Source organism: Leishmania braziliensis, chromosome 35 (assembly GCF_000002845.2).
Source record: "Leishmania braziliensis MHOM/BR/75/M2904 complete genome, chromosome 35".
Lineage (NCBI taxonomy): Eukaryota > Euglenozoa > Kinetoplastea > Trypanosomatida > Trypanosomatidae > Leishmania > Leishmania braziliensis.
In genome coordinates this window covers 1717372-1742436 of record NC_009326.2, presented here as the reverse complement: position 1 = coordinate 1742436, position 25065 = coordinate 1717372, and the positions used below count along the sequence as shown (strand labels likewise).

Sequence of the window (25065 nt, the reverse complement as noted above, 5' to 3'; positions counted from 1 at the left end):
GGAAGACGCAGGCAAGCACACGTGACTGCCGGGGAATGTGGCGATACCTCTTGCGGGCGTAAGTGCAAGTTGTTCACCACAGCGCAAACTGCGATAGGCTGGAGGCAGCAGGAGTCACAGAGAGAAGAGCACGTAGGAGTGGCGTGCATGAGCAGTCGGTTGTCAAAGACAGTACCGTTACACACAAAACTCCCATGGGTGAGATGGTGCGGTAGAAGAGGGGTCGAGCTGGTCCGGATTGCCTTCCGTAGTTCAGAAAGAGTCGGAGAGGCAAAACACGCAATGATTGCGGGGGCGCGCAGCAGCTGCAGCAGAGTTGGATGCGAGGGGAAAAACAGAAATAGCATGACTTTACGTGAGCAGCTAAGTTGACCCAAAGACAAGACGCCACCGTCACCCAGACGGAAGTGAAAAGTAGGCTGTGAGGCCCAATGCGGTGAGGACTGAACACCTAACATCAGCTGTCGACACACTCACTTGCCCGTCTTTTTGGCGGCGGCCGTAACACACACACACACACATCCGTGAAGATGGTATTGGTTCTGTTCTCGTTGTCTCCTCCTCCACTCTCCGCCACGCCTCTCTCCTTCAATATAGAGTAGCGCACCACTTTTTTTCTTTCACCAACGCCTCCATTCCACCACCGCCAAGTCCACAAGCAGACGCACACAACCAAAGCACACCTCTGCTGCGCTACGGCGATGTGACGGAACGGATCCAACCAACACCGCCTGGTGCCGTTCAGTCCCATTCGAGCCCCACGGCGTGCAGCGCAGGCGACGTCCAGGACTACGGGCAACATCGCCGCAGTGCAGCTAATGCAGCAGACGGATGCGTGTAGTAGTTGAATCGTCGACACGAGTCATGGTGAGCTAGTGCAGGTCTGATCATGGCCGCACGTTTCTTCCGCACCGCAGCAGCCCAGACCTCTCCGCCGACACTAAGAGTTTGCAACTCTACCCGCGGGCAGGCCGCTGCAGGCTGCGTGGCTTCCCCACCAAGAGTGGACACGGAACGCGGGGCACCACGAGCTGAGGCGGCCGGCATCATCAAGGTTAGAGGGAGCAGGGGCAAAGCAAAAGGTGAAACAGACCCAGAGGGAGTGCGCTGTTGTGGGATGTAGAGCGCGTGGCGAAGGGTGGGAGAGTGCGCAGTTGTACCCGTGATCCATCGTCTCGCTACCATCCCCACTTCGGGTCACGCGCTTCTCGGTCGCAATAAGAAAAAAAAAAACGTCGCCTGAGCACCCGAGCACAGAATCGGGCTCGTCCAAAATGTACCCGCGCGCTCTTCCACAGGCTCGAACACCGCGCGCTGCCGGCAGCACGCAGAAATAACCCCCCCCCCACTGTAAGCCACACACACCTCTCTCTCTCTCTGTGTGTGTATGTCAAGAATTGGGCCATGCCGGTGGTGGAGCGCTGACTTCTGTCGCGCCACCTTCCTCTCTCCTGGTCATCGTGGAATCCTGTTTGACAGCGCTCACACACACAGCCGGAGAGAAAGAGAAAACGCTACGAAAGAGAGGAGCAGCAAAGTCACATGAATTTGGGGGTTGGGGCGGCCAGTGCAATCGACGGCAAGAGAAGGTGGAGGTTGCTACAGCACTTCTTCGTTTTTTTTTTTCAGAGGCATTTCACGGCGACTTACTCACAGTGCGCCGCTTAATCCCTCTGTGTGTTTTGTATCGGAGCAGCTCAGCTCGCACAGCTTCATTGAAGTAACAGCATGTAGGGTGCCAAAGCAAAACACAGTGAAAAGGAGAAGGTGGACGAGGGAAAGAGGTCCCCCGTGACTTTCACCTAGAGTCAGCCACGCTGCCCTCCAGTTCCTCCCCTTCACTAGTGCTACTGTCGTCGCTGCCTTGCTCGTCACCGTCTTCGTTTCCGTCCATTGGTAGGACTGACAGAAATGGGTGCTGCAATACTTCAAGCAGCAGTGGACGCGCTTGCGGGGCACTCTTTAAGCAAGGCAGCACAAAACTCGCGGCACCCGGGCTCAGCGCAGAGATGAAGGGCGACAAAAGGTCAGAGTTTTCGAGATCAGCCGTGCACAGCGGCTTCAACGGCCCCCGCAGCAGCTGGACGAGAAGGACACCGAGTCCCCACACATCAGCCGCGCCTGTGTAAGGGTCTCCTCGCAGTATTTCCGGTGCGGCACACTGCCGCGCGTCACTCCCTACACCACCATGGGGAACGAGAGCGCTCATGGGCAGTTCGCACTCAGTAACAACGACACGTCGCGCATCACTCGTGTGGTGTAACACTACTCCTGCCTGCACGTGTCCATGCACCACACCCTCTGCGTGAAGTCTGGACAGAAGCTGGGCAACGGACAGCACACAGAGAGCGGCGTCACGTTCGCCCATAGGCGCGCTGCACTGTTGGTACTCAGCCGCCGGCCCCAGCAGCTCTAGGGCGAGGGCTTTATCCACATCTAAGCGCAGGTAAAGCGGGGAGCACACGGCCTGTGTAATTGGGACGATATTTGCCGCTTCGCCATCTCTCCATCGACAGCGCAGAGCCTCGACCCGTGCGCAGATGGCCCCCAGTGAGGAGGGGTAGACATCCGACTTGCGGATGCGCCGCGTCCAGTCACTTTGCTGGTTGTCCGACGAAGGGAGCTTCGACGAAGACGATGGCGCCATCACCAATGCGCCAGCGTGATTGTGGTAGCGATGGCGGACTCGTGCTATTGAAAGAAACACGGTCCGTCCATGTGCGCTGTGAAAACGGTAGAGTCTGCCTGCAAAAGGTGGATAGGGGGCGAGGAGTGGCTTTATGCTTGTCCCCTTTTTTTCTTTCGACCGTCTACGGAGCACCCGAGCAAACCACGGCACATTGCGGATGCTCTGAGACAGTGTGCCGCACCACGTCCGTGAGGAGGGCGGAGGGAGGAGGGGGGGGGGGAAGGGGAGTGTCTGCTGCTGTGGAGAGGGTGAAAAAACAAAAGCAAAAACAGAACACAAAGATGACAGCAATAAAATAGAAAGGGAGAGCGATGATTCGCTTGTACAAGTCAGCAGAGGGGGAGGCATGATGGCAGTGACGCAGGCGAGCAGCTTCGCATGAAGAGCTTACGAAGATAATGTGGCGCCTGCCCTCACTCGCGTAGTTTGAGCTTCCTTGCGGCCTGCATGAAAGCTAGCGATGAACTCTTGCCCGGCACTGTTCGCTTTAACTACACCTCGTGTTTCTTGTCGAGGATTGTGTGAGGACTGGTCACGACGACGCCTTCCAACACAGGAGTCAGTCAGATGAATACATCGCGAAACGATGAGACACAGCTGCTACTTCAGCAGCCGCTGGTCAAGCGCGGCCACCGCCCCTCGTTACTCAGTTTTTAAAGAAGACAATGGGCTCCTCGAGCGTAGTGGCACCGAGGAACGGAATTGTATGGGTAAAGTCTTGTGGCACGTAGCGCGACGGTGAAGGCATCTCACGGTCAACCAACCCGTACGTGGCGAAAAAAGATGCCACGAGAGAACCGTTGTAGAGGTGAAAATGTGTCACCGGTTCCACGAACTTGGCGAGATGCTGCCGCATTACCTCCATCTCCTTCAATGAAGCCTGCTGCGCCTCAATCGCCGCCCGCGACTGCCGCCGTTGCAGCATGGACCGTATTTTACACCGCTGCTCGTGCATGCCGACGCAGAACTCGTAGTACTTGTGCTCGTTGCCGACACGCATGCTTGCGGAGAAAAGGAACCACGGCTCCACAGAGATCTTCTGCACCATTGTGCGAAAGAGATCGGCTATGTCAGGGCTGAGCGATGGTACCCCTTCGTCCCGGTGCAGCTTCCGCACCGCCGCTCCGCGAGGGCAGCGCGCTTCCAGAAACGCATCCAATGGTTGCTCCTGCACACCGTGGAAGTCCACGTAGAGGATATTGGGTTTGCCGTTTTTCACTGACGAAATGACGCCGACGTCGTCCCAGCACGACTTGAGCAGCACCTTAGAAAACCAACTGTACACGACGTGGCTCCAGGTAGGCAGTGTGTACCACCGGTTACACACCGCAACAACATCCCCGATCTCGAACTTGGTCGGCGGGACTGGGGTGACATCCCAGGTAGCACGATAGTAGAGATCACGTGTCTCTACAACGATAAGAAGAGAAAGCGGGAGTGCTTGACAAATCGCCTTGGCGTGCAGCTTCAGCGACGCCTTGAAAGGCATCTTTGGCGTCACACGAGACATTGCATGTGGCGGTGGGGAGGGCGGGTGCAAACACTAGAGGAAGCGCCCCCCAAAAAAAAAGCGTGCAGAGTGGTTACGATAGACAAGAAAAACGCCTCACAGACAGACACAGCGTTCCCAGCAACTGACAGACACGCACAGTTGGCTACCCTGTGAGGGCAAGCTGGCACCGAGTTTGCTAGTCTTTTGTTTCGCGGAGTGAGATTCCTCACTCTTTTCTGCGCCTCTATGTGACGCTTGTATCTTTCTCTTTTCCCCTCCTTACGGCCCTGTGGGTGCGAGCGTGTGCATGTGCGGGTGTCGGAGAACGAGGAAGTCACGGGATCGCGAAAGAAAACGAGAAACCAAACAGTTGATAAGGATATGGAGAGAGGAAGAACAACGTGGAGTGGCGAAGCAAGAATGGGGAGCGGATGGAAGGAGATACAGTGACGGATGAGTTGTGTGCGTGTGTGCATGAGCGTCTCCCTGTTTTTTTTTTTTTCACACGATGAGCGGATGCGTCAGATAAACACTCTGAAACACACCTGATGACGCTCTTTCCGTACCAGCGCCACTGATACCATACAAGAATCAAGGCCCAACACAACCATCACAGGATCCTCTCCTTCAAGTGCTTTCCTACGTCGGTTGACCCTTCTGCTTTAATTTCCGCTATGCGCTATCAATCTCTCTCTCTCTCTTCCTTCCCTCGTCCGTGCCAACGAAAAACGAGTGCATGATCACATTCGCAAGAGTCAGGGACAGGGGAATGCATACAAGCGAGAAAGGGGGAGGGACAGGGAGCGTTTGTGCGGTGGCGGGCCATAGGAGAACAAACATCAGTTGCTCGCACTGGCACAAGTGATGCATGCAGCTGACGAAAAAGACAAAGGAAGCGCTAAACAAGATCCACAAGGGTGAGAATGCAGTTATCGCCTTTTGATGATCAGCATACACGTCCAAGGACACACTCAGACGTGCCCTGCACAGGTCTTTCGACTTGGATTTAGCTAGCCGGCGATGCTTGGGATGGCCAGCGGTGCTCTGGAGCTCATCTGAGAGAGGGCCTGTAGCTCAAGGAACATCTTGTCGATGGTTCTCTGGCACTCGTCTCTCTCGTCGCGCAGGCGCCGCCGCTCTCGCTCGTGTGCGGCGAGGATGCGGCGCCGTTCAGAGTCCCACTCACTTTGCATGACCGCCATACGCATCTCCATGATCTGCAGGTCTGCCTTCGTGGAGGCAACTGTGGCCTCGAGGTGACCGATTTTGCGTTCACTCGTGGGCCCAGATGAGTAACATTGCGGTTCATCTGTCAGGGCGCCTACAGGCGGAGAGGGTAACGGCAGTGAAGTCCTGTTGGCAGACTCTTTTATCTGGAGCCTCAGGGATGCAATTTCGTTCTTCAGGCGTCCCTCCTCCTCCTTCCATGTTGTCTTGGCGGCCTGAAAGTCTGACAATTGATTGTGCATGTCTGCACGCGTCTCTTCACAATGAACGCAGGTGGTTGGGCTCGTCGCAGATGGCGTAATCGGTGACGCCGCGGCCACTTTCTCCAGCTGGGAGACCTGATTTTTCAGTCCCTGATTCCGCGCTTGCTCTTGCAGAACGCGCTGCTGTGCGTAGGCGAGCTCCTTCTTGAGCTGCGCCATCTCCTCGTGCCACGATTCGTCTGGCTGAACAACCTGCGGTGGTGTGTTTGCCTCCAGGGCAGCGGCAGCAGCCGCATTGCGCTCGCGCAGCTGCGCCCGTAGAGCGTCACGTTCCTTCTCGACACTTCGCAGTGCCTCCTCCAGTGTGTGAGTACGGTTGCTATTCTGGCGCAGGTTCCCTAGCCGGAAAGGCGCGACGTCGCTTATCGGCTTCTGCTGTCGAACGGTGGACTCGCGGAGTGGCTGCTGCCTGTCTTGTACTTCCACGTCGCGTAGCCGATCCCAGTGGTGACGCAGATCCTTTGTTTGGACCCGAATGCTGCGCAGCAGCTGCACCAGCTCCTCTTGGTTTTGCAAAAGAGAGGAACTGAGGATGATGGCGCGACGTCTGGCGTGATCCACTGACGTCTCTGCGTCGGCAGGCCGTCGGCAAGGAGCAGCGTTGGAAAGCGCCGCCAACAGGGAGGAAGAGTTACCGTGCAGCTCGGCACCACTACTTGACAGTCGCTCGCCTCTTCTCTTCTGTTGCAGGACACCCTGAACGAGATTCTTCGTTTCACTGGAAAGACGCGGTTCGCCAAGCAGGTCATCGAGGACGTCTTTCGAAGACCCTACAGCTGTGAAGTCTTCTGCTGCCGGCGCTCTTACGCTGTGTGCATCGCCTCTGTTGCCGGCGGAATCAATCAATGCTGGAAGAAGCACCTCCCTGTGAATGGTCATATGGTACACCAGCAGCTTGTTGATGATGTCCTCCAGGCGAGAGACAAGCTCACGGAGGCTGCTTGCCTCCTGCACCGCCTTGTAGCGCTCCTGTTCCGCATAAACGACCTCGTTGATCAGCTCAGCAAGATGATACTCCCGCTTCTGCAGGAGAACTCTCAGATGGACGACATCGTCTCTTTGCCGATCGTCAATAGTTGTGAGTGACATGACGTGTGCGTGTGTGTGCACGCGCGTGGGTGTCTACGTCACTAGCGAGCGCTGTACTTCACACTTCAATGCCTGTGAAATGTTTCGCTCCTGCTCTTGCAGCGGTCTTTTTCACTTTAAATTGTTGTTTACTCCGCCTTTCCTCTTTGCTCAACCCGCTATGGAGGAGGGAGGGAAAGGCGAATTGTAAAGTCAGGGGCCGGGGTTGGTGCGTCGGTGAGTGGGGAGTTGTGATAGGCCCACGTGTTTTGTATAGCGCTGCATCATCAGAGAGGAGGAGGGAGAAAGACAACACAAGTGAAGGTGACGCCTTTCGGCGAGCCCGAAAAAAAAAGCGAAAGGAAGAGTTACACTGGCCCGTGTGCACGGTGACGTCTCCAGACACAGTCACCCACACAAGTAAAAATACCAGTGCTCAAGCAAGCGCGTTTTCGCGAAAGAGAGAGAGAGAGCGCGAGCGTCAGAGCAACGCTTGTTGATTGTGGTGCTCCTCTAAAGTCTTCTACCCCTCCTCACCGTTTTATGTTCCCCAGGAGCTCCGGGTCAGGCAAAGGGCACCTAAGACACAAGAGAACGAACTGAGAGGTGGGAAAGTGCCTTTGCCATCGTAACGCCCAGCGCAGTTTTCATATTGGAAGATGCTGTACAGGCTCTTGTATGGGTGTGACGCTCGTGCAGAGTGCAGTGGCGACGGCGGCTGTGCACGGCAGGCGTGTCCCCAGAGCAGACGACCAATCACCACGCACAGCTTCCGTTTCGCATTAGCAGGCGAGAAATGGGCTTAGAGTCGAGAAAATATCTGTGAAGTGAAACTGTTAGACAGACGCACGCACGCACACCCACACATACGTACAAACTGTGAGAGGAAAACAACAACAACAGTCAGGAAGGAACAGTGGTTAAAACTGAAAGAGGGCCTCGCCAGCCTTCACTACATCACCCGCGCGCTTGAGCGCCGTGCAGCGCGTTGGCACATCCATCACCAGAACGACAGATGATCCCCAGTTGAACGTCGCCAGTCGCTCGCCGCGCGCCACAACCGGCTTCGAGGCGTACGGTAGGTGCACCGCGTAGCCTGGAGGGTTGAGGTAGTTTGTGCGAACGCGCTTATCCATGTAGAGCGTTATGCGTCCGGTTAGCGTGCTGCCAACGAGAGCCATGTAAACCGGAAGCCGTTCCTTGTCGCTAGACGTCCCTTTCAGCACGAGGCGTTCGTTGATGGTGAGAACGGAGGGGATCCAATGATAGCCAGCCGCGGTCGCCGGCAGCAGGGAGCCAGGCACGTAGACGCTCTTCTCGCACGCAAACGACAGTGGTGCGATGACGTGATGAAAGTCCTTGTTGCGCATGTGAAGCACCACAGCCACGCGGCGGCGCGTGTCCTTGTTCAATGGTGGAAGGGTATCCTGCAAGAGGGAGCGCATGCCGTAGGTGAGCCCCTTCACTTGCACCAGCGAGGTGCTCTCCACATCCGTATTCATGGCCAACACTTGGCCGTCACACGGGGCGACAACAGAGGCCGCAGCATCTACTGGGCGTGCTGTTGGCGTCCAGTCCCGAACGTAAAACTGCTGAAAGGTGTCGAAGTTGGTCTTCTGCTCCGACTCAGACATATCCACTGCGTGCCAGTAAATAGCGGCCTGTACAAACCAGTTGTGCACCCGCGCCGGTACGGATTGATTCTCTACAAGTCGACCAGCGGCGTTAGAGATGAGGTTGAGAGGCATGTAGCGCAGGAAATCAACCATGTCGCTGGAGCAGAGGTAGTTTCCATCCCCCGGATGTCGACGCGCTTCCCACGCCGCGAGTTGGTAGCGCAGTACTAGGTAACAGCCAAACGCGCCGATGCCACCGAGAAAAATCCTGTTGTACAGCCACCGGCGAGTCGGGTTCGAAAGACGAACGTTGCGGTGGTTTTTGTGGAAGTACAAGGGAGGAGTAAGTTGCAATGGCGCCATTGCGGCGCAGCTCTGTGAATGCGCTGGTGCGTCTTATACTCTACAGTCAACAACTTTGCATGGATGTGGTACGATAAACAACGCTATGTGCCCCCTCTCCTTCCTCTGCTTCAGTGCCTAAGAAGTAGTTGGCCAGCAACGAAGGACTGAGATGCGAAAGCTCACGATCGAGCCCGAGTAGGAAATGCGCTTCAGGGTGCAGAGAGAGTGGAGAGGCGAGGGGGGTTGGTGTAGACATACAACCCCCCTCCCCAAAAGGGGGGGGGGATGATAAAGCGTGAAGCATGACGTCAGTCTCTATAAGCGTGTGTTGCGTGCCATGTAAAGACTAGCGGCGTGTGCATGTTTTCACACGGGGAGCAGCACAACACTGAACCGTCACAAGGGGCCTTCATGGCTTCGCACGAGATCGACAGGGGAGGGGGGGGGGGAAGAAAAAGCAACGGCCTTGACGAAGATCACAATATCCTCCACAATTCCCCCAACTCCCAACCTGTGCAGCATCAATGTTTGTTGCTTGTGGGCGCATCTGTCTTTCGTTATCTCGCTTCGCCATGCGCGGAGGCATGTCGACTCTCCTCATCGAAAGAGAAAAGAGACCGGGTCACACCACCGCCGTGTCAGCGCTTAAAAAAACGTCGCTTCACTTGTGCGACTGCGACGATGGCGACGAGGGGTGGGAGGGATTCCCATCGGGGTAGGACGGAGTGAAGTCCTCCTCTGAAAACGACAGCTGGGCACTCTTCCAACCACTCGACGCGAATGTTGACCCTCTCAGTTTTGGTACACGCTTTGCAGCAGCTGCTGATGCCGCGCCAGGTGTCCCCCCAGCCGCCGCAGCGGCACCGCTACTGCCGCTACCTCGTCCGCCCTCGTGTGGTGATACGCGGCTAGAGGAGGGCTCTTGACGATGCAGGGGCGTTTCTCGCATGAGTGGGTTTGTGCCTCGTGCGTAGCGGCTGCCATGGACAGGGGCGGCAGCAGCGGGATGCGTAGAAGCGGTGTACTGCTGCCCCTGCAAGTGGTCCGAAGAAGGTGTAATGCGGGCACGGCCTCTGACGTCTGGTTTTGGCTGCTTATTTGGTGCTTTGGTGAAGAGGTCATGATGCTCATCGACTTGCGGGTTCAGTAAATGGCTGAGATAAGGAAACTGAATGGTCATGCTCGCCTTCAATACATCATCATCAGCGTCATTTGCCTTTGCCCTCGCGCCAGCGGCTGCTGGATCATCTGCCGGCGCCACCGCCGCTACGATACGCTCTCGTAGTGTTGCAGCACGACTTCTGACCGCTGTCCAAGGTACCGTTGTGCTTTGGAGCGGCGTGGCGGCGGCCACCTGCTCTGGTGAGGGGAAGCGGAGCCACCGCCGAATGACGGGAGAGCGCAAGAGCAGCGGTTGCAGCAGGCCCACCGCATTCATGCCAATCAGGTAGAGGCACACGCCAGAGCGGAACGACGATACGACGGGAACGACGCACAGGCATCCCAGCCGCGCGCCCCAAATCACGTTTCGCATCCAGCCTGTCTTGATCTCTTTCGACAGGGCGAGCTCGAAGTTGAGCAGTGTGATGAGGCACGTGAGCGTGGGAAGCACGAGAAGTGGATCAGGCAGCGTCAAGGCACTGCACCACAGGTAGGAAGAGGCCCCCACGTCGAGGGCGACATTCTCGCACAGTGCGGAGACTTGATAGAGTCCCGTTATGATCACTGGCGCCATTCCAAGAGACGCAATGCACTTGAGGCTCGATGTGTGATATTTGCCAAAGACAGTGCGACGATGGCTCTTGAGCACGCTCGCTGCCATCTGCACTTCCATGGCGGAGGCGAAGTCATTGAAGTAGACACGATTGAAATCCTCTTGAGGTTTCTTCAGTTCTGGCAGAGCCAGTCGCATCCGCTCAGCTGCTCGCTCCCCGTAGAGCGAGAAGAAGAGGGTGCAGAGGCGTGTGACGGCACCAGTGAGCAAAAGGAGCGTTCCCGCCTCGATGCTCAGCGCCTGCTGACATGAAAGAAACACCTGCGTGAACAGAGAAGGGTCAGCGGAAGCGAAGTGCGCCGTGGTAGCCGCGGCCGTGCTCCCATCCACCGTGCCAAACCACTTGCTGTTCCACATTCGGTCCATGTACTCCAGGTACGTTTGGGAAGCGCTGTGCGATGGTGCCAGACCGGCGGAGGCAGAGAAGTTCACTGCCCCAGTGCCATAGTCGCTATGGTAGTGCCGACAGGCAATCGCTGGGGTTTGCCAAATGGGAGGCGAGCTTGACAAAGACGGCAGCTGCGCCGTTGGTGACCCGACCGGTCGATGCGTGCGGTAACAGCGGAGCATTCTCCATACAGTCTTGATCTACGAAGTTACCCACAGTGCGGGTTTCTCATTCAGCACAACCAAAAAAGAGGGCGAAGGAGGGGTGGAGGGGAGAGGATGAACGAGTTCAGCAGAGGAGAGACGCACACAAAAGGCTCCGAAAGAGAACGGGAGCTAAGCGGTGACTGCATCAGACAACGGGAAGAGAGAGAGAGAGAGAGAGAGAGAGAGAGGTGCGCGGAGGAAGGAAATACTCCCCAAGCCGCCGAGGGGGCAGGAAAGGAGGGTGGGACCTCTAAAGGGAGACGGTGTTGCCACGAGCTGTTCCCACTTAACCACACATACTCATACGAAACAAAACACTACGCCTTCTGTTGCTCTTTTCTGGCTGCTATTGCATGAACACTATAGAAAGCCGGGAAGAGGAAACAAAGAAGCGATAAGGGGAAACACGAGGCGGTCGATGCCGCACCAGGTGTCACACATACGCAAACCCGCTTGCCCACAGCGCAATGAAAGGAAAGACTGAAGAGGAAAAGACGAAGACGAAGAAGCAGTGGTCAAGAGCCTCTGATTTGTCTCCTCATGAGCATGACGGAGACAGTGAAGCAAAAGCGAAAGAAGTGCACACACACACACACACACACACACACGCGACACCTTGCGTGCTCCGTGTCTGCCGCAGTCGCCTTTTTTCTTTTGCTTCTACACTGCCATGACAGGCCGCAGCAGACCGTCCAGCTTACGCTGGAGGGCAGCTGTCTTGAGCTTGAGAAAGCCCTCGGTCACGGACTTGTCCACTGACATGAGTGACACAACTGCTGTGTCCGCAACAGACATGGCGCAAATCTTTTTGTCTGGGAAGCTCGCGATCACTTGCTCCAGCGATTCGGTCTCCAGTTCAAGGTTGAGTTTGTTCACTGCTAGGTCGCTGCGAGCATATGCGCGCCACATATTCGCAGTGGCTGCGACCACTGGCGCGTACATGATGTCCTTCTGCGCAGCGGAGCCGGCAAAGGCGGTGGCGATGGCGTTCCCGGATGCGTCAAGCAAGAGCGCCATGAGAACGCCGTCGCCGACGGCGCTGTTCATGACGCCGTTGAGGTCAGACGCGCATAGCATCTTTACGGGAATCTGTCAAGCGAAGCAGCGTATTGTACACAACAGTCTTGGGTACTGGTGCTGTAATGGGGCAATGCCAACAACTGGCAACACGTGCGGATCGCTACTGCGCTGAATCCATACACACCCACACACCTGCGCAGAAGGGATGAAAAATGAAGGCGAAAGAAGTTCTGGTATCGATGCTCAAGGAAGAGTGAAAAGCAAAGCGGGGAGGAGAGACAAAGAGGATAGGGCAAAGATGAGGCGCAATCGCAAGGAGGTTCTGTTCTCATGAAAGACCGTAAGAGAAGACACCGGTGCATTCTCGGAGAGGTGTGAGCAGGCAGACGTACCCCGACGCTACAAACTCCCCTCCTCCCCCCCAATCACACACAAAGAAGAAAGACAGCCGAAGAAGAAAAGGTGTTGGAAACTCTTTGTGAGCATCGCACACAGGCCTCTCCTTCACCGATCTCTCTCTCTCAATTCCACACCACAGTAGTCGTTCGGGTTTGAAGCCTGCTTTGGATTGCGTTAGTCCTCCAGATAGGGCAGGCGCGGACGAAACAATAGGCTCTTAGTTCTGAAGGCTGGATTTTACCTCTTTACTTGCCACTTCATACATTATTGCGTAGGAAAAAGGCGGAGGTGTCTTTCCTAAAGATTCCTCGTGTTTTATTAGCCCCTACTCTCCAAAAGGAGAGACGCGACAGTAAGCTACTCAAGCTTCGTCGTCTTCCGAGCTGCCTTGCTGATTAGGAACTCGAGCAGATCGACAGCCGTGATGTCTACGGCGGCTGATCTGTAAACTGGGCAGTGGAGCACAAATGCGTGCACCTTCATTCATGCCTGCGCTTTCACAGCGCAAGGGATGTGGAAACGCAGCTGGCGCATTGGCCAGGCGCAGCCAACAGCGGCACCTGCTCGGCGGCACCACGCGCATTCGATAAAGCGAGAGCGGTGTGCTGCCTCCGCAATGCCTCTCAGTACACCGAGCTCGGTGTTGTAAAAGACCTCTGGACACCAAAGGGCACACAGCGTGTGATAAAGGATGCCAGCAGAGACGCACAGCGGAAGTTGCTGACGAGCGTTACCGCAGTCCGCACCGATTCCCCAAAAGGCGCAGAAGGGTGCGTGCAAATTGCCACTTCCAGTATTGGACCCAGTCAGCGCCACTGTCGACACGACAGGAAGCTGAGATGCATGGGAGGTGGACCCGCTTGCAATGACGCTCTCCTCGCCCTCCTGGTGGTCGACCAGGCACTTCGCCCCGGGCGGCAGGTCAGAGTATCTGCCGGCCTCTCTCATGCCATATGAGTCAGCCTTCTGCACCGTGGCAGCACTCATTGACCTCAGTGACGATAAGTTCGCCGCGCATGATTGATCCGCTGCGCCTTCGACCGTGCAGCAGCTACTTCCAGGGGGCGATAGCGAAGGAGGATGCAGCCAAAGGGCTCTGTGGGGTGCTCTGGGAGCCGCCTAGGACGCTCTCCACTGCTGGCCCCAACTGCGACAACGTCGCCGACTTTTCCAAAGCCAAAGACGACGATTCGCATGTCCTTGCGCTGTTGTCCCTTTGCCGCACTGTCCACATAGCGCCGTGTGGCGGGTCTGCTTTTCACCAGAGTATCGTACATGACACCATCGAACGACGCTGACCTACTTCCAGATGAGCTAGCGGGAGTTGCGCGCTCAGGTGGCACCGCCGTCCGATCCTGTGTGTCGCCTCCTTTCCAGTTGTCGTCAGTGACAACATTGGCGGCCTGTTGTGCAGACCACAGCATTGCGTGGGGTCGGCCGACGGAGGAGCCGAGGAGCAGTGTTCGCTGTGCTGCATATTCTTCCAACTCTCCCATCCCAAGGAGCCCGTCCACTTCATTGTGTGCGTGCGGCGTTGTCGCAGCAGCGACGATCGCCACTGTCGCAGGCCCCGACACGCAAGGGTGCGGCGCGAGTGCATCTACGAGGCGGCGGCTGTCATGTGGGTATGCGCCTTCTGATGCTTCGATGAGAAGAGCAGAGACGTAAGTGACTGGGCCGAAACTCACCCGCTTCGCTGGTTTGGCTGTCTGCGCGCCATGGTGTCGAACGCAGCCCATCAGTGGGTGTCTATAAGCTCTCACGAACGCGATAAAGGTGGCAATCAGCGGGTGTGCTATTGCTGCTGGACACGTAGTCATGCGATGGGGCAGGGTGTGTGTGTGTGTGTGCACGTTTGCGCATTAATCTAAAGAATGCGAGGACTGTTTATGCATTCTTGTGTCCCTGTAAGCGCCTCCCCCCACCCCCCCCAGCCAGCTGCCGAGAACAACAGACTTCAGGGGGTGTCTCGACCACTTCGGGTTATCCGCGCGGTTCATAATCCAAAAAAGAGTCTCCAAAAAGTGAATACGAGAAAGATAAGAGGAGGTGTCTGCATCTTTGGGTGTAGGCCAGCCACGTCACACTCTGCAGAGTGTTGTTACCAGTCAACGGGTAAGCCGCTAAAGGGCAGGTCTTGCGGGGGTAGGGTGGATGAAAGGCTCTGCGGTGGATGTCTGAAACACACATATGCAGACATGTAGAAAAAAAGAGCGAGAAGCACAACACGAGCGGTGAGGAGTGGTGAATGGAAAGTTGCAAAAAAAAAAAGAAAAAAACACACGCGCAGGCAGACAGGGGGGGGTACTGACTTCCTTTCGGTAGATAACCGAGGGCATCGACAACCAGAAGAGAGGGGAGAAACTCCCCTCCTCACAAGCCCAATGGAGTGCTGCAGCACACGAGTCAGGAAAAAAAAAATGACACGCTTGTATTACCAAGCGCAAACGTGCACAACACAGCAGCACTCGTTGCGGTTGCATTTCGTTGTCCTGTTACACTGCTACGGTGCTGGTCTGCGTGTCGGCGTGCAAAGCTACAGGGGGACAGGAGGACGAGAGAAAAGAAAAGGAGGAGAACACAGGGGCAGCGAGTGAGGTGCGCCCCGTACCCAAAATGTCGAGAGAGGCAAACAACAACAAAAAGAAGCGATAGAGCCAAAGCCTGAGACGTAAGATGTATGCAAACGGGGCACCTCATGTGAGCATACGCACACCTTCACACAGACACACGCGCATACAGGGAGAAGGAGGGGGGGAGGGAAAGGAAGAAAAAAATACCCAAAGCGGGACAGGATAAGAAGACGTGTCGGGGGAGGAGCCTCACATAGGTGCCGCACAGAGGATGACACAGGTCACGCTGCAGTCTCTCTCTTTCTTTATGTGTTGTCAGCCAAGTACGTGTTGCTGTATGAGGCACTACCGCACTCGCCTTCTTGCCCTTCCCCCTTTGGTCTATGTCTATGATGCGCACTGCCGACTTTTTGTTTCTGGTTCGGTGTCCGTGCACCTGTGTCTGGACTAAGCGGACGCGGTGTACGCCCTCCACTGATCTTTCACTACCTTCGACGTGCTTGGCCACAGCCGCTGCTGATCAGCTTCCTGCAGATGCTTGAAGCCCTGAATCGTCCCGGCACACTTGGGTGAGCCGCAGAGGCACTCAAACGGCGTGTTCATATCCCACTCCGTCGTTGTATAGTTGAAGGTGATCATCTCACCCCTCGCGATGTCGCGAATCGTCACGAAGTCGAAGGTGCCCTCGCCGGACTCGTCGACGCGCACCTCCACATTCGGATCGCAGTGGTGCGCGATGCACTCTGCCGCGTCGCCGAACAGCAGGTGCTGATGAACGCCAACGCAGATGGTGTACATTGTCGGGAAGGGAATCACAAGACCGGTGCAGTGGAACAGCTTTGTGCCGGCAGCGATGTCGCAGCGCGCGTAGGCGGTTTGGCCCATGTCTCCGTTGGGCTGCACCACAAGGGTTTCCTGCGTACTCTTCACAATCCAGCCGTCCCGCATTGCTTGCGCACGCACGGGGGGCTCGCAGAGGTAGAGACACTCCTGTTTGACTGCCTCGTCCATGAACTTGAAGCCCTTGCAGGCGTCGTCGAATGTGCGCGGGAAAATCTCTGTCATGTCGTACACGAAGAAATTCATGTTCACCAGAAGTTGCTCGTCGGAGGCTAGGGTACGGCTAGCGATGAGGCGCCCCTCGACCAGTACGCAGTTGTACCAGTTTGCGTCGTGCGGCACAACGTAGTCGCGACCAACGCATATCTGATTCGGTTGAACATCCAGGTACATCACCTCCAGCAGGATGTTGCCCTTGGCCACCGCACGCGCAGACCTGAGGCGGCCGTCTGGCGCCGCACGCAGAAGCGCCACGGGCAACTGCACGTCTGCGTAGGCAGAGGCCATCGCCTTGATGGCCGGTGTCGCCTGCCGCTGGAGCAACGCTCGCTGAGCCTGAGAGAGGTGCTTAAATCCGCGAATCTCGTATACACACTGGGGCGCGCCGCACAGGCAGCGAAACGGTGTGTTCATGTTCCACTCCGTTGCGTTGTAGTTAAAGGCGATGAGCTCGCCAGCCTTGATGGGCCGCAGCGCCTGGCACTCGAGGGTGTTGTTCGTTGCGTCGACACGAACACGCACGTTGGGGTCGCAGCTGTGCGCGAGGCACTGGGCGCCGTCCGCAAACAGCAGGTGGCGACCCTCGTCCAGCATGATGGTGTACATGGTTGGAAACGGAATGCACAGCCCCTTCACTTGGAAGAAACAGCTGCTTGCGGCGATGTCGACAGCCGCAAACGTCGCTTGGCCCATATCACCATTCGCGTGCACTTCCACAAGCGAACAGCTGCACGGGACTCGGTGGCCATCGCGCAGAGCGACCGCACGCACCGACGGTTCCGTGAGAATCAGCCGTGTCGCCTGCGCCGCCGCGGACAGAGCAGCAAAGCCCTTCACCGCGTGTGGGGTCGCCTCGGCTGCACACGTGCACATGAACGGCTCATCCAGGACGTATGCCAAGCAGTTCAGGTCTAGAGTAATCTCCGTCTCGGGACAGACCGTCCCGATCATGATCACACGCCTTTCCACGATCGCCGCAGTCGGCATGCAGCTGTGGCTCAGCCGCACGCCACCCACAAGCGCACAGCCACTTCGCAGTTGCACCTGCAGCGCCTCCAAAATGATCAGCCCCTCCTTCAACTCCTTCGCGGCGCGCACACGTCCGTCTTGGTCAGTGCGCAGCTGCACTCCGGCCAGGGTCTTCCAGTTGAATGACTGCTCTCCCAAATGGCGCATTGCTGGGGTCAGCATCCACCACAGTCGCTGCCGCTGTTCCTCGGAGAGGTACTTGAGGCCGCGAATGCGGCCGAAGCAGGTGCTGCCATTGCCACAGAGGCATGAGAACGGGGCACTCAGGTCCCATTCCGTCGTCAGGTAGTTAAAGGCGATCAACTCCCCCTCCTCGATGTCGCGGAGGGCGAGGCAGTCGAGCGAACGGCTCTCCGCGTCGACCATGATGCGCACGTTTGGGGAACAGCTATGTGCAAGACACTGGGCGCCGCCGGCAAACTGCAGGTGGCGGCCGCGCTCTAGCTGGATGCTGTACACCGTCGGAAACTGCAACACGAGCCCGTTCACCTTGAAGAAGCGGGTTCCTCTTGGAATACGGCGTGCTGCGAAGGTGGACTGCCCCATCACCCCGTTCGCCCTCACCGTCACCAAGGGGCACAAACAGGGAATCATGAAGCCCGCAGCAGTTGCCTCTGCGCGCACATCTGGCGCAGTGCAGAGCAGAATGCGCGCCTTTTCCGTGTCCGACAGCGCGGCGAAGCCTCCGACGACGTGTGTGCAGTCAGACCCGCCGCAGCGGCATGTGAAGGGCTTTGCCAGCTTGTAGCACAGCTGGTTCACGTTCAGGGTGACGGCGGTGCCGGCCGTGCACGCGTCGCTCAATACAACGCGGCCCTCCAATAGAACAGCGGAAGCGTTGCAGGAGTGGGCGAGGAAGATGTCGCCAAAGCAGACTTGATCGCCCTCCACCGCAAAGCCCGCCGGCGCCTTGAAGAGCACCGTGCCGGACGGCGTGTCCTCAGCAAGCAAGAGGGCGCCATTCGCGCCTACCGGGGCCACAAGAGTCCTGTTAAGTGTGGCCAGGGTGCTTGCCATCTGCCGAATGGTCTGTGCAAAGAGGGACTGCACAGCTCGGGTTGCCTTGCTCCAGAGGCTCAGCTGACCCTCCCGCTTCACGTGGCGAAAGCCAGCGATGCGACCGTAGCAGTTGCTGCTGCCGCATGCGCAGGTGAAGGGCTCACTCATGTCCCACTCCGTCGTCAGGTAGTTGAAGGAGATCAGTTCGTCTGCAGCGATATTGCGCAGCGCAAAGCAGTCGAAGCTGCCTGTGTCGGTGTTCACAACAATGCGGGTGTTGGGATCGCAGCTGTGTGCGAGGCACTGAGCCCCGTCCGCAAAGAGCAGGTGCTTCCCCTCGCCGAGATAGATGGTGTACACCGTGGGGAAGGGCAGCACGAGCCCGTGTATGTGGAAGATACGCGTGCCGGCAGCGATGTTGCGGCTCGCAAATGTGGCGTCACCAATCGTTGAGGTGCGTCGCACGTCCACAAGTGCGCTGGACGAGACAATCTTGTAACCGTTCTCGAGCGCTTCCGCCCGCACCGCATTCGAGGCCAAGCTCCACCACAAGTTCTTCGTCTGGATGGGCAGTGCCTTGAAGCCGTCGATGCGGCCGGCGCAGCTGGCAGACCCGCAGGCACATGGCAAAGCTGGCGAGAAAGTGTAGTAGAGGAGGTTCAAATTGGAAGTCACGGCGTCACCCACAGAAAGCGGGCGAGATGTGACGACGCAGTTGTTGACGAGGATTGTGTTCGCATCACACGAGTGCGACAGGCGAAGCCGCTCAAGCACCAGCTCATTTTGATCCAGCTGCGGGGTGCCACAGACCTCAAACAGCACCGTGCCCGCCGCAAGATCATGCTGTGAGGTCAGGCGACCCTCTGCCGTGGTGAATAGTGCCGTGCTGCTAGTCAAGGCGCCAAAAGTCGCCCCTGAAAGCAGCGGCGAGCGGTATTTTTCGCACACGGCGGGGCTGCAGTGCGGCAGCAGGTGCTCCTGCTGTTCGCGATCGAGGAAACGGAATCCCTTGATCAAGCCGTAGCAGCAGTACACGTTGCAGGAGCAGTGAAACACTTTGCTGATTTCCCACTCTGTTGTGAGGTAGTTGTACGTCAACTTCTCGTTTGCCTCGATGGCACGCAGGGCTATGCCCCGGATGTGTGTACCGTCGATCTCGAGGCGAACATTCGGGAGGCAGGAGTGCTGCAGGAACTCGGATCCACCTGTCAGTCTCAGATGTAAGTCTCCTGGGAGCTCGACAGTGCTGCGAATTGGAAACGGCAGCGGCACTCCGGTCGTCTCGAAGACAACGTCGCCTTCTTCATGCTCGTTGGTACTGACCGCCACCGGCTTGCCAGGCTTTGCATGCACCACCGTCAGTCGACCCTCATCGCTGCCACGCGGAAGGAAGCCGTCGACGATGGCTTGCTGCCGCACCTGCTCATCGGCGAGGCGGTACAGCTCCTGCTTGGACTCCTCCTCGAGATAGCGGAATCCTGGGACAACGGGGCGCTCAACGGTGTGCACTGACATGGTGTTTAGCGTGTGCATTTCCTCCCCTTCACTCGCTGAGGTCGTTGGCGACGTGCCTGACTTGAGCAGGTCGTAGAAGCACAAGTTGAAGTTCACGATAATCTCTGTGTCGGCATCTAGGGGCCTTACAGCGACGAGGAAGTGGCTGATGATGGTGACATTGAAGTCAGCGCCATGGCGCACCGTGACGCCATCTGGCAGCAGTAGCTGGTCCTGGCAAACAGAGAAGCTGCGCGACAGCGGTAGGACAATGTCCCCCACCCCGAATGCAGTGGTGGCTTTCATGCGGACGAAGAGCACTGAGGAAACAATAATGGGGGGGGGGTTGAGAAGCAGCGAAGGACGGTCTGGGGCGCGGGCGAGGTTACCTTGTCCAATACTCCTTGTGGGATGACTGCGTGGTTGATTGACGTATCTTCTTCTGTTTTGAGGTTGCTATAGCGACGAGTGTCTGTGTATCGATCCAGAACGACCTTCTAAGAACGATGTATGAGAGGTTGAGGGAGGAGGGGAGAAAGAGCGGCCAAATTTTTCCCTGTTTGCGCGATTTGTGTTCTACGAGAGGAGTGACGATAGCGACGGTGTCAGCCAGAGTCGAAAGCAGAAGAGGAGAGAGGGAGAGAACAGTACGACAGAGGGAGGGAGTGCGCTGGTCAAGTCAAGAAGAGAGCGAAAACACGACCCGATAAAAAAAGTGAAAAGGAGAAGACTGAAAGGAAAACAAACAGTTAAACGCGTATGAATCACACACAAGTGAGGTGACTGTGTACACGCTTGTATAGGCGTATGTGCGTTCTTTTTTTTCCTTCCGCTTCGTGGTGAGGGTAGGCGCTATAGGCTTGCCTCGGTATTCTCGATTATCAGCGAGAGAGGCGAAAAAAAAGCAGCCACAAATCCACGCGTATACAATCGATACGAGATAAACCACTCTGCGATCACACCGGAGGGGGAGGAGGAAACGACCTCAAGCGATAAACGAAGAGGGGGGGGAGTCCGTCGTCGACACAAAATGTCTACACTGTCATGCAGCGTGTTCTGCAAAGGAGAAGCACACGAAAACGCAAGAAGGCAAAGGGCGAGCAGACGAGCACACAACAGACGAGCGGAAGATTTTAACAAAACGGGAAGAGGAGGGAAACAAAGCATAACAACAACGAAAAATGAAAGGCGGAACAGCGCTGTGATTGACGACAGTGAAGGCGAAAAAAAAAGAGAGAAGTCCCTCTTGCGCGAGATTCCCACAAGTAGAGCGGCCAACACGCACACAGACGCTCATGCAAAGTAGAACAGACGGCCAAGTAAAGAAATGACGCACGAGAGAGAGAGTGTGTGTGTGGGTGTGAAGGCGCATGTGCGTGCGTAGAAGAGGCAATGTTTGTACGTGGGTAAAAAAGAGAGACAGCGAGTGAGGCGAAGTGAGGTAAAGCTGGTGAAGAATCGGTCCTAGACGTGAATGGCGAGGTGTGTGTGTGTGTGTGTGTGCGGGGGGGGGGGGGGGCTAAGGTCTCCCGCAAAAGTGGTGCATGTCTTCCTCTGTGACTCTCGTCGCGGCTGTTTGGTTGTGGACATCCAACACACGTGCGCACCAAATGCGTGCGCGTACCTGCGTGTGAGGCAACAAGAGAGTTATGTGAGTGCGGTGAGCGTTGGCACACATGAACGCACAATGTGCGGACTCAGTGTGGGTAATAACGGTGGGCGCGAGGGTTTATGCCCATGCTGAAGTTTTCGTGAGCACTATCGAACTGAGAGACGGAGACGTTTTGTTCCTGAACGTTTGTGGAAGGAAAACATGTGAAAGTGAAAGGCACCAGTTCATTCTCCTTTCTGACGAACAGATACTAGGGGTGGGAGGATGCGCGCACGTCGGCCGCTTCGCCCCTTGCACTTCTCGACAAAAAATGATCTCCCTCCTTCCCTGCAGATCTGTCTTGTTCGCTCTCATCGCCGAGAAGAGCACTCCTGTAGTTCATAAGACCAAAGCAGAAAGATGCACCCCGCTGGCGGCACTCGTTGGCAGCCTTCTCCACGCCCGTCACCATCATCTGTGCCGCTGCCGTGCCGTTAGTGACGAGGTGCAGCAGCATAACGTGCCCTGACAGCTGGTAAGACAGCACGACCTTAAAAGGGTACCGTGGATGGATATTGATACCCACAAAGGCAAGATCCAAGCTGCAGAGGACACGCCTCTTGTGCTCGCCTGCCAGCAACTCTTGCGAGCGTACTCTCTCCGGAACGCTGATGGGAATGTCCAAGAAGAGCAGCTCTCTCCCCTCCCTACCGGCAGAGGTCGAAGGAAGCACCATGCACACCGGCGTGCCTGGGGGCGCGATGGAAGGGGCTTGGCTGTCCAGGTGCCATTCGCTCGTTATTTCGCATCGTACTGAGAGTGCCGTGGCTGTGTTAGTCAAGGTAAAGTACATCGACTGCCTGTGCTGAGGCGCGAGCTGCCGCAGTGTCATCTGCAGCACGTCGACCCCACTGCGGTGGGCGTGACCCACAAACGCACGTCGCATCAAAAGTAACGTGAGATACAAATTTAGTTCACACTCTGCATCCGACACCGGCGCGCGATTTGGGTAGTCCAGGGCGCGGACAACACTCTCCTGCGCAACGTGGTATGCGACTGCCCATTGCGCTGCCACACCCGGTTGCCGGCACACTGTAAGGAGAAGCGGCGGCCACGTGTTTAGGATGAGCCTGCCCTCATCTGTGAAGAGAAGTGGAAAGGAGGGGAAAAAAAGGTACAGGTCTCTTTTGCTGGGGCGCTGCGCCGCTGTCTCCAGCAGCGGCAAACGCGCCTGCTCTGCCGCCTCCATCCAGATCGCTGCTTCCTTCAGTTTTAGAAACATCGACGTGTAGGGGTCTCGAATTGGCAGCGGTGCCTCCTCATTCGTTGACTCCAAGGTGTCGCGGAGGGAAATGTGAGAGTGCGGCATGTCAGCATCAGCAATCTTCTGCGCATGCAACGTCTTCTGTATCGCCGAGGCGTACTGCTTCACGCAGTCCAGCAGCAGACGCTGCACCAGCTTCATCAGTTCAAGATACACACTTGTCCACTCAGGCTTGCCCGGCGCCGCACTCGAAATCATATCAAGCAATAACGACAGCGAGGCTGTCACACAGCTCAGTCGAGTTGCCTGAAAGTACTTTAGTTGCGTATAAAGTGCTGCCACAACGTGAGGAACGAGGAGCACGAATGGATTGGTGGTGGCGGTCGGCGGCGATGGCCACACCGTCTGCACGAACTTCTCCTTTGAGGGCAAAGTTGTGGAGCATGGGCCACTCATCAGCACCGTCCCCGTTTGCTGGTACGGTGTGTTGGCGTAGAAGAACTGACCAAGTGAGCTAGGAAAGCGCAGCGATGGTGAGAAAGACACTGGTGGTGTCGGCTGAGTTCCAGTGCGCGAAAGCGCGTGTCGACAGACGACTACCACCGACTCATGCAGATCCACGCGTGTGGACTCCAACACCATAGACGCCACGGTGAAGCACGAGGTCCCTGAGGAGGAGTTGAGGGGCTTCACGAAGAAGTCGACTAACGCGGCGGCAACACGGGCATCGGTGTTTACCTGCGACCAGTAGGAGAGGAACGCCAACACAACAGATGCGGGGGTGCACGAGCCGCTGAATCGAGCACCAGGAATCGAGTGAGTGGCGTGCGCCACACTCATCCCCGAAGAGGTGGAGGCGCTGCTGGCAGAATCCACCTCACTCTGGATGGCGCTGCGGAAGTGCGGAAGGAGAACTCGCTGCAGCACCGCCGCCGCTTGCGCACCCGCGTTGGGCACCGGCGTGCGACAAAGATCATTCAGGTAAAGCAGCTCATCCTCCACGTCATCCAGTTGAATCTGCAACGCACGAGTGTCTACCACTAGGGAAGATTGCGCTGGAGGCGGCGGCAGAGTCGCAGCAGGATCAGCGGAAAAGGGGAATCTCCCCACGTTGGGGTCTCCGTAAGCCTTTGGGAAACCAACCGACTCATGCAGGCTGCTCCAGGACGGCACACTCGCTGCAAGGCGCACGATCTGCGCATCCACAAAGCCCAGCACGCTTTGAAGGACGTCCGAGATGGATGCTTCTACGAAGGCAGACACCGCCGCATCTTGTAGCTGTGCGATGGTCACTATAATCTGCTTGGTGGCGGTGCGCACCATGACATCTGCCGAGTCCAGCAGCCGCACTGCCCGATTCCAGAGCGGAAAGGCACCATTTTGCACGTCGAAAAAAAACTGCACTGTGTCAGGTGTACACCGCAGGGCTAAAGACTTCAGGAAGGACACATACAGCGAGACGAACTCGTCGTCTTGGATGTCGAACTCGGCGGCGACCATACGATTGATGTGATTGTTGCTGCAGACGTAGAAGAGCGACGAGTCCCGCGACAAGTTCTGCAGCATGACTGTGACACTCTGCAAGCTCTGCAGCTTGACAGACGATGGCATTAGAGCATTGGTGGCTAGGCGCTCGAAGGTATCCATGACGTCGTGCTCCATTACCTGCTCAAACCACTCGTCGTGGCAGCTATCCATCCAGATGAGTACCTCCGTAAGCTCTCGTATTTGCTGAAGGGAGGCATCAATGAGCTTCATCTTGGGCTCTGCATTGCCGGCGTCGCTGAGAAGTGTTTCCTCGATGCGTTCCACTTCCGTACACAGTCGGTTAGCATTCTCCAGAGAAAATTTGTCGACTCGGCCAAATGCTTCCTTTATCTTCTCCATTGCGCCAGTGTCCCAGAGAAGGGAAAATGAATTCGAGTTAGCAGCGACGCTGTGTAGGCTCGCGTGCACCGCTTCACCCCATGAAAGAGAGAGAGCGAAAGTGGGTTGTGAAGGGAAGGGCTAATTCGAAGAGACGCATACACTAGCCAATAAGACCTCACTCACAGCGCTACGTCTGTAGGGCAAGTGAGAGGTTATTTTGAGCCAACAAGAGAAGCACGAGCAGCACGAGAAAAAAAACGCGACTGCTCTTTCTGAGCCCAAAGTGGGGGGTGGGGTGGGGGCGGAGAGAGAGAGCCCATTGCAGCCACGAAACACGGACGAGAAAAGAAGCAGAAAGAAGGTGAAGCGAGGCGCCAACCGAGGGTGATCCTTTTTCTCTTTTACCCCATATGCCCCCTTCTCTGCCATAGAGCCTCCGCTCGCTCTACCCCGCCTCCCCTCCTCCTCGGTCTGCCACAGGCCCAATTGCGTCGTGCAGAGCACCCGTAGTGCACGCGTTGCAGCAAGGCGCCCACTCACCGTCACCTGAGCACGACCTCTGCCTCAGGCTCGGCCTACCACCCTCTCCGCAGGTCGCCCCTCACAGCCGCTCCCCGTCGGGCCGGGCGGGATGCGCTCGAGTCACGATGACACTCTGTCTATCGTAGGGATGGCACAGGCGTGCTCACCGTCGCAGGCC

General features: G+C 56.9%; 9 protein-coding genes across 9 annotated transcripts; all 9 read right to left on the bottom strand.

The window, feature by feature from the left end:
* Nucleotides 1-1798: 1798 nt before the first annotated feature.
* LBRM_34_4600 (putative protein kinase) lies at nucleotides 1799-2647 on the bottom strand (the record flags this gene model as incomplete). Its single annotated transcript, XM_001568509.1, has 1 exon — nucleotides 1799-2647. The coding sequence occupies one exon, from the start codon at nucleotides 2645-2647 to the stop codon at nucleotides 1799-1801; it is 849 nt and encodes a 282-aa protein (XP_001568559.1).
* A 688-nt stretch (nucleotides 2648-3335) lies between these two features.
* Nucleotides 3336-4199, bottom strand: LBRM_34_4590 (conserved hypothetical protein; the record flags this gene model as incomplete). Its single annotated transcript, XM_001568508.1, has 1 exon — nucleotides 3336-4199. The coding sequence occupies one exon, from the start codon at nucleotides 4197-4199 to the stop codon at nucleotides 3336-3338; it is 864 nt and encodes a 287-aa protein (XP_001568558.1).
* Nucleotides 4200-5191: 992 nt separating this feature from the next.
* LBRM_34_4580 (conserved hypothetical protein) lies at nucleotides 5192-6760 on the bottom strand (the record flags this gene model as incomplete). The annotated part of the gene is made up of 1 exon (XM_001568507.1): nucleotides 5192-6760. One exon carries the CDS (start codon nucleotides 6758-6760, stop codon nucleotides 5192-5194), a length of 1569 nt encoding a protein of 522 aa, XP_001568557.1.
* An 899-nt stretch (nucleotides 6761-7659) lies between these two features.
* Nucleotides 7660-8718, bottom strand: LBRM_34_4570 (putative phosphatidylserine decarboxylase; the record flags this gene model as incomplete). The annotated part of the gene is made up of 1 exon (XM_001568506.1): nucleotides 7660-8718. One exon carries the CDS (start codon nucleotides 8716-8718, stop codon nucleotides 7660-7662), a length of 1059 nt encoding a protein of 352 aa, XP_001568556.1.
* A 643-nt stretch (nucleotides 8719-9361) lies between these two features.
* LBRM_34_4560 (conserved hypothetical protein) lies at nucleotides 9362-11044 on the bottom strand (the record flags this gene model as incomplete). Its single annotated transcript, XM_001568505.1, has 1 exon — nucleotides 9362-11044. The coding sequence occupies one exon, from the start codon at nucleotides 11042-11044 to the stop codon at nucleotides 9362-9364; it is 1683 nt and encodes a 560-aa protein (XP_001568555.1).
* A 684-nt stretch (nucleotides 11045-11728) lies between these two features.
* On the bottom strand, nucleotides 11729-12145 carry LBRM_34_4550 (conserved hypothetical protein; the record flags this gene model as incomplete). The annotated part of the gene is made up of 1 exon (XM_001568504.1): nucleotides 11729-12145. The coding sequence occupies one exon, from the start codon at nucleotides 12143-12145 to the stop codon at nucleotides 11729-11731; it is 417 nt and encodes a 138-aa protein (XP_001568554.1).
* A 1334-nt stretch (nucleotides 12146-13479) lies between these two features.
* On the bottom strand, nucleotides 13480-14226 carry LBRM_34_4540 (conserved hypothetical protein; the record flags this gene model as incomplete). The annotated part of the gene is made up of 1 exon (XM_001568503.1): nucleotides 13480-14226. One exon carries the CDS (start codon nucleotides 14224-14226, stop codon nucleotides 13480-13482), a length of 747 nt encoding a protein of 248 aa, XP_001568553.1.
* Nucleotides 14227-15507: 1281 nt separating this feature from the next.
* Nucleotides 15508-19947, bottom strand: LBRM_34_4530 (conserved hypothetical protein; the record flags this gene model as incomplete). The annotated part of the gene is made up of 1 exon (XM_001568502.1): nucleotides 15508-19947. The coding sequence occupies one exon, from the start codon at nucleotides 19945-19947 to the stop codon at nucleotides 15508-15510; it is 4440 nt and encodes a 1479-aa protein (XP_001568552.1).
* Nucleotides 19948-21503: 1556 nt separating this feature from the next.
* Nucleotides 21504-24383, bottom strand: LBRM_34_4520 (conserved hypothetical protein; the record flags this gene model as incomplete). The annotated part of the gene is made up of 1 exon (XM_001568501.1): nucleotides 21504-24383. One exon carries the CDS (start codon nucleotides 24381-24383, stop codon nucleotides 21504-21506), a length of 2880 nt encoding a protein of 959 aa, XP_001568551.1.
* Nucleotides 24384-25065: the final 682 nt, after the last annotated feature.